Source organism: Erinaceus europaeus, chromosome 16 (genome assembly GCF_950295315.1).
Source record: "Erinaceus europaeus chromosome 16, mEriEur2.1, whole genome shotgun sequence".
NCBI lineage: Eukaryota > Metazoa > Chordata > Mammalia > Eulipotyphla > Erinaceidae > Erinaceus > Erinaceus europaeus.
The window spans coordinates 78,310,940-78,321,879 of record NC_080177.1 but is presented as its reverse complement, the minus strand read 5'-3'; the positions used below and the strand labels follow the sequence as shown (position 1 = coordinate 78,321,879).

The window sequence follows — 10,940 nt, the reverse complement described above, 5'->3', positions numbered from 1 at the left end:
TAGCAAGCGTGCACCTGGGTTTTGTGTTTCTGGCACGCACGCGTGGAGAGGAACGGCTGTGACAACGAGGAAGGTCCAGCTTGCCTGCCTCTCTCTCCTTCCCCCAGGGCGTATCCATCTGTCAGGCTGCAGAAACACTGAGTGCCCACTTCCCTCCCCGGAGCCCGGCTCTCCAGGCGGGACCTCCTGTCTGCATTCAGAGATGCCTTCAGTGTTACCCCAGAATATTTGCAGCCCCCCTCCACTCCACTCCAGCCCTACCCTATGAGCTCCTGACCTGGGGAGGTGGAGGGGGGAGGGAGGGGTGGAGAAAGGGAGGAGGGGGAATCAGGGCGGTTGGTGTGAACAAAGCCGGCTGTAGCACACAGCAGAATCCTTCCTGCGGGGAGAAGCGGCCGCCTTCCCCACTGATAACTTAATGACTCTGGCACATTTTCATCAGCCCGACTTGGAGCGCGCGGTGGGTATCTGAGCCAGTGGTTTCAGAGAGACTGAACGCAATTACGGGATGAGTGGCCAAGAGACAAAGCCTGGGCCTCGGGAGCCACCTGGCCACGTCTCACGCCCAGCTCGGCCCCGTGGCCCTTCCGTGCAGTGCTGAGGGCCGAGCCCATCCCCCCGCAGCCCCACACCCTGGGCTTTAGTGCCCACCTGGCAAAGGCCCGTCTGCGCCAGTGCCTACGAGGCACCACACTTACTGCCTGACAAATAGGCACAGATTCCTGCACTGCATGTCCCCGCAGCTCACGAGGCGCGGCCCGTGGTCCCACTTCACAGCTTAGAAGAATGAGTCTGAGGGAGCTGAGGCAACTCTGAGTGGCAAGTGGAGGGATCTGAATGCTGGTCCGTGTGCTTCTGCAGGTCTCCATCGCCACCCCTCCCAGCGCCTGGGGCCGAATTCTCTGACCTCTGAGGGGTCTGGAGTGTGTCCGGCCAATGGGAGATGCAGGTGGAAGAGCAGAGAGTAGGAAGGGGGAGATGAGGACATGTGTCCTTCCCAGCTTGGGCAATGAACTTGTGCAGTCACCCAGCATGGGAAGGAAGCCTATGCCCCCTTATGCTCCTAGTGGGTCAGGGTAGGCCAGCCTCAGACCCCCCATAGAATCCTGCCATTCAAGACGACCTCACCAATGTGTCCCGGAACCTCACCTCTCCAGAGCTCTACCCTACTAGGGAAAGATAGAAACAGGCTGGAGGGATGGACCCACCTGCCAATGTCCATGTTCATCAGAGAAGCAGTTACAGAAGCCAGAACTCCTACCTTTTGCACCCTAAAAGAATTTTGTTCCATATTACCAGAGGGCAAGAAATGACAGGGGGAGATGACCAGAGGGTTCTGAACTCCAACTCCATCAAAATCCAGAGAGAGAAGAGGAAAAAGGGAGGGACATTTGGATGGAGTAATAGGTGTGTGTGTGACTTGGGAAGGAAGAGAAGATGGGACCACAGGGAGGGAAAAGGGGGAATATATACAAGTATAGACAGGTAGCTGTAGCAATAATAGTTCACCCATATCTACAACCTCAAGAGAACTGCTGTAGCTTCCAATGGAAGGACTGGGGATCCAGAACTCTGGTGGTGGGAATGCTGTGGAGTTGTACCCTGTTAGCCTAAATTACTGTGTGCAAACACCCAGTTCAAGTCACCGGTTCCCACCTATGGGGGGTGAAGCTTCATGAGTGGTGAAGCAGAGCTGCAGGTCTCTCTCTTCCTCACTCCCTCTCTGTCTCCCCCACCCATCTCAATTTCTCTGTCTCTATTCAAAATAAATAAAATATTTACTAAAAAAAACAGAAATTATTTATCATAAGGTTTGCATCAAACAACAACTAGCTGAAAACAGGAATCTGACTGGATGTAAAAACAATTCAAGAGGGTATAGGTTAGAGCTCAGAAAAGGCAAACCCAGGTCTGGTGATCAATGGGACAGGGGCTGGGGAGCATGAGGGGACCAAAGAGAGACTTCTGTCTCTCCCCAGCCCTGCAATCCATGTTGTCCACCACATATGAGGTCATTTGAATACTTAAACAGATTCAGCTTTGCCACCACAAATATACTCCGTCTCCAGTGATCAATCCCCGGCCACAGGCTCTGTTCCATAAATCAAGTTTCTGGGCCAGGGAACCTTCCCCCACTCCCCTCAGCCCCCACATCACCCCGCCCCGACACAAGAACCTGCAAGCTAACAGTAACAACTGGGCCATGAGCGAGGCCTCCCTTTGGCAACAAGGGAGGCAGCCTAAAGGCCACATTACCGGCTTTTCCATCGCAGCTTAGAGTAAGAAGCACAAGGCTCACGAATGTGGGACCTTAAGGCCCTCAAAAACAATTTTTTAAGAATACTGCAATCGTCATCTGACTCTCCTTGTGCATTTGGGTGGCAGGGAGCCAGAGGAATCTTAGGGAGGCTGAGGACTTGGCCAGGTCTGTCTCCCCAACTACTGTCCACCCACCGTCCTTGAGCTCTTCTGGGACAGAGTGGGTCCTCTAGTCCCCATGACGTCCCTAGTCAGAGTCTCATTGTTAAGCTGTTGCCCACAGTGTGGGGGAAGAGGAAGGGAGCTGAGAGGAGAGGGAGATCCAGAGACTCAAAAAAAAGAAAAGAGCCAGGGTGGGGGCTGTGCATATTATGATACACAAGGACCTGGGTTCAAGCCCCTAGACGACACCTGAGGGGCTTCATGAAATAGTAAATAACTTATAACCTTAGACAAGGGAGAGCAGAAGCACCAGTCTATATCTAAGATATTTATAGATGCTGTTAAATGATATAAATCACGGTGAGACCTTCTGTGGTCCAGTAAATCCTAACCACAGGATTTTCAAAGTAAACCAAGCTCCCAGATAGGTTGGTGATAATAATAATAATTATCTATTATCTTCTGAAATGCCAAGACAACAAGGAACATTCCTCATTCTCTTTAAAATCCGTATTTCTGGGAGCCGGGCGGTAGTACAGCGGGTTAAGCGCAAGTGGCGCAAAGCGCAAAGACCGGAGTAAGAATCCCGGTTCGAGCCCCCGGCTCCCCACCTGCAGGGGAGTCACTTCACAGGAGGTGAAGCAGGTCTGCAGGTGTCTGTGTTTCTCTCCCCCTCTCTGTCTTCCCCTCCTCTCTCCATTTTTCTCTGTCCTATCCAACAACAGCAGCATCAATAACAACAATGGCAAGAAAAGGGAATAAATAAATATTGAAGAAAAAAAATCCATGTTTCTCCCAGTCCTGGAACCTCTTGGTTCCTCCATGCTTCTCTCAGTCCATAACCATTTGATGCTGCATCTGCTGACCTCAACCAAATCAGTGCAGCCAGTGCCGCCTCCACGTGTCACTTCAGACAGTGTCCAGAGACACCGGGCCTAAGACGTCAACCTTCCAGCTCCAGTACTCAGGTGGGACCTCTCCTTGCTCATGGGACTTGCTAATTCCATTTCAGGTGGTGCGCCACCTAACAAAGTTACAGAACTAGACACAGACCAGGGTCCATTAGATAGAGCATATGTGCACATGTGTGCACAGGTTGGGGAAAAATATACACCTTAAAGTAAAAGTGTGCAATAGTTTGCAGTGAGAAGACTTAGCTTCAATAAATGCAGCAAGCAAGTGGAAAGATCTAAAAAATTAAAAATTGGGGGTTGGGCGGTAGTGCAGCGGCTTAAGTGCACGTGGCATGAAGCACAAAGACCGGCGTAAAGATCCTGGTTCGAGCCCCGGCTCCCCTCCTGCAGGGGAGTCGCTTCACAAGTGGTGAAGCAGGTCTGCAAGTGTTTATCTTTCTCTCCCTCTCTCTGTCTTCCCCTCCTTTCTCGATTTCTCTCTGTCCTATCCAACAACAACATCAATAACAATAATAATAACCACAACAATGATAAAACAACAAAGGCAACAAAAGGAAAAAAAAAAAAGCCTCCAGGAGCAATGGATTCATGGTGCAGGCACCAGTCCCAACCATAACCCTGGAGGCAAAAAAAAAAAAAAATTAAGAATTAAAAAAAAAAAAGCCTGGCTGGCATCCTGATGGCATCTGGAACCTGGTGGCTGAAAAGAGAGTTAACATACAAAGCCAAAAAAATTGTTGAGCAATCATGGACCCAAAGGTTGGAATAGTGGAGAGGAAGTGTGAAGCAATTACAGAAGCCAGACCTTCCACCTTCTGCAACCCACAACGACCCTGGGTCCATGCTCCCAGAGGGATAGAGAATGGGAAGGCTATCAGGGGAGGGGATAGGATATGGAGATTGGGCGGTGGGAATTGTGTGGAATTGTACCCCTCCTACCCTATGGTTTTGTTAATGTATCCTTTCTTAAATAAAAAATAAATTTAAAAAAATAATTTTTAAAAAGACGCCATAAAGTACTTAATCAAATAGTTTCTACTTAGGCCTAGACATCCTCCTCTCCTACCTCCTACTTCACTTCCCTCAGTCGCTCTAAGTCTAACCCTAACTACAAAAAACTACAAAAAACTGTATAAGGGCAAGAGACCAGCACACTTTAATGACAGCCCTTTTGTTCACTACCTGGCCACCCCATCATCTAGGACCCTAGTCCCACATAGATATAATGGGCCTAGCCTCTAACATATGAAGGCCTCGATCCCTCTCTCCACCATCACTGGTCATCTCTATCAGGAACAATATCATGAACCCTCTTGTGGGCCTCTACATTGCCTTCACTGTAGAGCAGCAATGGTAGAAACTGCCCCACTCTCTGGAGGGAGGCTGGGTCAACATACTCAAGAAAGACTGGTCCTGAAGTGAGGACAGCCTAGACTGTTCCCACCGTGACCACAGAGTTCAAGCTCGGTCTGTGTAACTCAGAGGTCACACAGGCTCCTGTGCTAAACATGAAGACATGAGCCCTGGGTCAGATCGATGAGGTTTACTGTTAATGGCATTTGTATACTTTCCTCATGTTTAGGAGCTTTTCTCTGCTCCAACCCAGCTCTCCAGTCCTATTCTCAACTCTGGCACCATCTTCCCAGACTATACTGTTACTCACCTGCATGTTAGCTCTCAGGTTCAGGCAGAAACTACTAAAGTCATGAGCCCCTTGGAACATACCTAAAATAGACTTCCTAGCTTCTTCCCACACGAAAACCCTTAGTTCCAGCTGTTCTATTCTTACCTTTAGATTCCTGATTATTAAGCAGTTTTTCCTGCTTTATATCTGACTGCTTTTCAGCCACCAAATTGCAGATGCTACCATGACGCCAACCTGACTCCCCTGGGCAGACAACCTCACCAGTGTGTCCTGGAACCTCACTTCCCCAGAGAATGAGAGACGGGCTAGGGGTATGGATCAACCTGTCAACATCCATGCTTAGCAAAGAAGCAGTTACAGAAGCCAGACCACCTTCTGCACCCCAAAAAGAATTTTGGAAGGCAGCTATACCACCAATGCCCTTCCAAAAAGAATTTTGTTCTGTACTCCCAGAGGGATAAAGAATAGGGAAGCTTCCAATAAAGGGAAGGTGACATGGCGTCCAGGTAGTGGGAATTGCGTGTCTCTTACCCTACAGTCTCATTAATCAGTATTAAATCACCAGTAAAAAAAAAAATGTAATTTTAAAAAAACAGGGAACAAAGGATAAGTTTAGGGAAGATGTGGAGACATTGAAACCCTTATAGAACATCTTTGTGGTCATGATTAAACTAGCATGGAAGTTTCTCAAAAAAAAAAAAAAAAAAAAACTAGAATTACGGTACGGTTTGACCCAAAAATCTCACTTCCAGGTATTTATCAAAAAAAATAAAAGTAAGAAATTTAAATCCGGATCTGCAAGAGACTCTTAACACTCCTATGTTTTTGGAGGCGCTATTCATGATTTCCAAAGTGTGGAGAGGCCTGAATATCCACCAACAGGTAAGCAGATAAAGAAAGTGTGGCACCCAGTGCACAAGGACCCAGGTTCAGGCTCCCTGAATTCCACCTGCAGGGAGAGAGCTTCATGAGTGGCAAAGCAGGGCTGCAGGTGTCTGTCTGTCTCTCTCTCCCTATCTCCTTCTTCCCTCTCAATTTCTCTCTCTCTCTATCCAGTCATAAATAAATTAAAAGATTTTTTTAATGTGGCATCTACACAAATCACACTTAGATGTACTCAGATAACAGCTTGCTGTTCACCCTGTTAGCAAAAGCAAATCCCTCAATGATGAAACTTGAAGACGTTATCCCTGTGAAGCAAGGCACAGAAAAGCAAATACTGCCGGAATCCACTTCCTTGAGGCCTCTACAACAGTCACACTCATAGCATCAGAAGTGAGCTAGTATTTGCCAGGCTGTGGTGGGGAAGGAGAAATAGGAATTCACTAACCAGTAGACATGATGTTCCCACCAAACAAGCTGAACAAGTTCGAGTTGTCCAACGCTGTGCCTAAACTTAACAACAGATGATGTAGATGGAAAAATGTATTGTGAGTAGAATTCATGTTAATGTTCTTTGTACAATAAAATTAAATTTGACCTTTTAAAAATAATTTTGATGGGCCAGGCAGTGGTATATCTGGTTAAGTGCACACATTACAGTGTACAAGGATCTGGGTTCAAGCCCCTAGTCCCCACCATGGGGAAAGCCTCACAAGTGGTGAAGCAGGGCTACAGGTGTTGTTCTGTCTCTATATATGTTCCCCTCCCTTCTCAATTTCTCTCTGTCTCTATCCAATAATAAATAAACAAAATAAAATAAAAAGACATTTTTTAAAGAATCATAGTTTTAAAGGAAAAAGCAAGCAAAGGAAAGGCCTTCACAAATCACTTCTGTTGTGCTCAATCAAAAAGAAAAAGGATATTTTGTCCCTCCTTAAATGGATGTCACTTAGAGAGAAATAGTCTCCCTTTTCCCCCTAAAGATTGCCCTGTCACCACCATCTTCTTTCAATGATGCTCCTTGAACAAAGGAACAAAAAAGGGGGGTGGAGGGGGGTGGTTCATTGGGAGTCTGTCCCAGTTATGCTGACAGAAAATTCAGAGTTGTCAGCCATTGTGGGGGAGGGTGTAAAATCTAGAAATGAATTTGAAAGTGTCACAGTCAACCAAAACCAAAAAGATTCCTTCCACAAGTATATCTCCGGTTACCATCTACCCATAGAATGAGGCGAACAACACTACTGGGGACCTCAGCTACTAAGTAGGCGAGTGCTGGGTGGCTGAGCTTAGTACTACACTGCTGATTCATGACCACATTTTGTTTTTACCAGAGCACTGCTCAGCTCTGGCTTATGGTGGTGCAGGGGATTGAACCTGGGCCTTTGGAGCCTCAGGCAGGAGGGTCTCTTTGCAGAACCATTATGCTACCTCCCCCCCACACACTCCCAACAACATGAAAAGAGCCGGGAAAAACAGGTTGTAAAAAGACCCTGTTGTAAAGGAAGACAGTGGAGCAGCTGGCCTAGAGGTTTTCTGGAGACTCGGGGCTGATGAGCGCAGCAGGGAGTAAGTAATACAAGCGCTCATCAGGCAGAGGCCAGACATCTTCAAATAGAATGAAGTGGGCCAGTCATTCTCAAAAGTCACTGGTCAGGGCTGGGTGGTGGCGCACCCAGTTAAACACACATATTACCAAGCGTAAGGACCTGGGTTCGAGCCCCCACTCCCCACACCTGCAGGAGGCTGCTTCACAAGCAGTGCAACAGGTCTGCAGGTGTCTGTCTTTCCCTCTCCCTCTCTATCCCCCTTCCGCTATTAAGTTCTCTTTCTCCTCTCTAACAAAACAAACAAACAAAAATGGCCACGGGGAGCAGTGGATTCATAGAGCCAGAGCCAGCAGAGCCCCAGAGATAATCCTGGTGGCAAAAAAAAAAACGCAGTGCTCATAAGTAGGCCCAAAGGAGCTCTCAAAACGCAGATTTCCAAGCTTTCTGTGACTGATTCAGATGCAGGTCTGAGGTGAGGCTAGGAATGTGCTTCTCATAGACCTCTGGTTGTCTCTGTGCAGGGGACCCAGGTCCAGCATTTGACCAACCGGAAGGTCTTCCCCACACAGTCATCTTCAGGGGCTTTGCTTGTGGGTGATTTGCTGTTTTCCTTCCGTGAGACATTTCAAGGGGAGAAACAGAACTTCAAGCCTAAACTCAGCAAAACAATTCAAGGTAGTTCATGGAGACTGGTCACTCGCTGATAAAGTGTCCTGCGGCACACATGCCACGGATGGGTAAAAATAAATTCTGGGCAGATGATTTAATATTTCTCTGAGAGGGAATAAATCCAATGGCTGAGTGAAAGGTAACCAGCAGACTATTCATCACCTGAGGGGAGCAGCTGAGGTGACGTTTCAACTACTCATCTGGAGAGGGGAGACTGGATTAGGAACACAACAGGACATCTGTCCTTAGGAATAAACTCTAGGAGGAGTTTGATCTACAGGAATCCATAAAGGGATACAAGGGTCTAGGGTGGCCTATTATTCTTTTTATTTTCAAATAAACACTTTTTTAAAATTATCTTTATTTATCTGGATAGAGACAGCCAGAAATCAAGAAGGAAGGGGGTGATAGAGAGGGAGAGAGACAGAGAGACACCTGCAGCCCTGCTTCACCACTTGTGAAGCTTTCCCACTGCAGGTGGGGGCCAGGGGCTCGAACCCAGGTCCTTGTACACTGTAACATGTGCACTCAACCAGGTGTGCCACCACCTGGTCCCTTGACCTAATATTTTCATAGATAACTGGAAAGATGGAGGACCGGGCAGTGGCACACTTGGTTAAGTGCCCATATCACCAGGCACAAGGATATAGGTTCGAGCCCCCGCTCTCCACCTGCAGGAGCAGTGAAGCAGGTCTACAGGTGTCTCTCTTTCTCTCCCCCTCTCCATCTCCCCCTCCTCTTTCAATTTCTCTCCGTCCTATCCAAGGACAGGAAAAGACAGCCGCCAGGAGCCGTGGATTCGTAGTGCCGGCACCGAGCCCCGGCGATAACCCTGGTGGCAATAAAAAAAATAATAAATAAATAAATAAATAAAATAAAGGAATATGGAGTAGAGATTATGCAAACCAAACCATAGAGGATACAAAAATGACAGGAGTTGCAAATCTGTGGAAAATGAAATCTGACCACTAGGCAATGTCTTTAAATTTGTCTTTATCGAATCTTGTATATTAGAAGTCACGTATTATTATATCTCTTCACTGAGACCAAATGAGGCCAAAGGCAGAGTGATGTATGGAAGGAAGGAAGGAAGGGAGGGAGGGAGGGAGGGAGGGAGGAAGGGAGGGAGGGAGGGAGGGAGGAAGGGTAACCAAACGCATGAGCAGAAAAGAGCACACACCCCGAGAGGCATTATCAGAGGGGTGTCCCGGCCCCAGGTGAGGAGCTCCTGGGATGGTTCGCAGTGCGGCTGAATGGCCAGAGGCTTTTCTGTTTGTTTCTCTCCAGATATGGGTTATGCTAAGAGCCGATGTATAAAACAGAAATGTGTCTGGCACCCTTTGTGTCACTTGGCCTTGGTCCTACTATCCGTGGGATTTCTGAACTTAAATGTAAACCTAGCAGGGAATTCAGAGCAGGCCACCGCAGATATTATGGGACGTCACCCTGGACGGCCCAGGAACACAAGGGAATGTGAAGAGAGTCTCTGAAAGAGACAAAAGGTGCTGACTTGTTGGGAAAAGCGGCACAAAAGATAAGGAGGGCCTGTGGGTGAGACATATCTCTGCTCCTGATAAAGAAAAATAAAACCATCATTCAAACCACCACTGGAATCAAGGAAGAAAGGGCAGCTTATGGTAACAGCATCCCCGGGGACATTCTAGGAGGTGACCAGACACCTATCTCCTTAGGATGCATTAGAGATTATTAAAAGCCTCCTCTGCTTTGTTTGGGGGTGGCGGAGTGGGCCTTGTGACCTCTCCAAAGGTCATTTCTATCCCAAAGGATCACATGTCTGAAGGGCACCAGATAAAAATAAAGTCTATTAATCACTGAGCTGCCACACAGTTTCCTTGGAGAGCCAGAAGAGAGAAGGGCGATCCACAGCGGCCCTCGCCCTGCCAGGGGAGGGAAAGGGAGGCCGCGCCTGTGCAGAGAGCCAGGAAGCCGGCAGCAGACACTCCCAGAGAGGCAGCACCAGGCCCTGGCTGTGCCTCCCAGGCAGCACAAGGTAACCAGAGGAGGAAGAGCGGCTGTGGAGAGTGGGGCAGGAAACGACACATGGCCCTGAGCCCCCCCCCCAAACCAAGCCACAGGAGCGAGGGGGCAGGGGTGATGCAAGCACTCTGCACACGAGGCAGCCCCTCACCCCAGTCCTATAAGGAGGGGGTGGTGGCCAGACAGCCCTGTGAAGAGGAGAGTGAGAGTGAGACGCAGGAGGTGCAGGGGCGTGAGTGGGGACGCGTGCGTGGGGCTCTCCTCACGGCTGGCTGCGTCCAGCGAGAGCCGTAGGCACCGGCCGCTCTGAAGTAACCCTGATTATGGTGGTAATCACATCCTAACAAAGCTTTTTGCAAAGCCCCTCATGCCATTACAGGAGAACATTCTGGCGTGAGGGGCTGGAAAGCTGCCCTGGTGGGTGGCAGGAAGCCATGGGGGGGGCAGAAGCGAGGATAAGGACCCCCTGGACCCTCCAGACCAGAACCAGTCTCCAGAGCCAGCAAGCTTGTGCTTTGATGCAGGAGAACAAGACTGAGCCCCCCCCCCCCCCCCCCCCCCCCCCCCCCCCCCCCCCCCCCCCCCCCCGGCCAGGAAGCGACACTCAAAAGGCAGCAGGTGCCTCCCGGGGATGCCCGACCCCTCCCCCCCGCATGCCCTGCTCCCTCCTCATCCTGGGGCTGCTTGTGAACAGAGGGCATGCACACCTCTCCCCTCGCCAATGTCATCTGCACAGTGTACCGTGTAGCCAAATGGAGACCGGGTGCTGGCACACCTGGTCACAGGGTGCAAAAACCTGGGTTCCAGCCCCGGGTCCCCACCTGCAGGGGGAGAGCTTCACAAGTGGTGTCTCTCTGTCTCTCT

The 10,940-nt window shown here is 49.2% G+C and overlaps 1 protein-coding gene across 3 annotated transcripts in view; it reads right to left on the bottom strand.

Moving 5' to 3' along the window:
* DPF3 (double PHD fingers 3) overlaps window positions 1–10,940 on the bottom strand; it is a 259,572-nt gene that overhangs the window by 96,294 nt on the left and 152,338 nt on the right. Inside the window, exon 7 of one of the 3 annotated variants that reach the window (XM_060175530.1) lies at window positions 9,598–10,111. The exons of the other annotated variants lie outside the window; for them this stretch is intronic. Coding sequence (XP_060031513.1) covers window positions 9,786–10,111 — 326 coding nt within the window. The 3' untranslated portion in view covers window positions 9,598–9,785. Of the gene's footprint in view, window positions 1–9,597; window positions 10,112–10,940 lie in introns of those variants that run through there. 3 annotated transcript variants of the gene reach the window in all.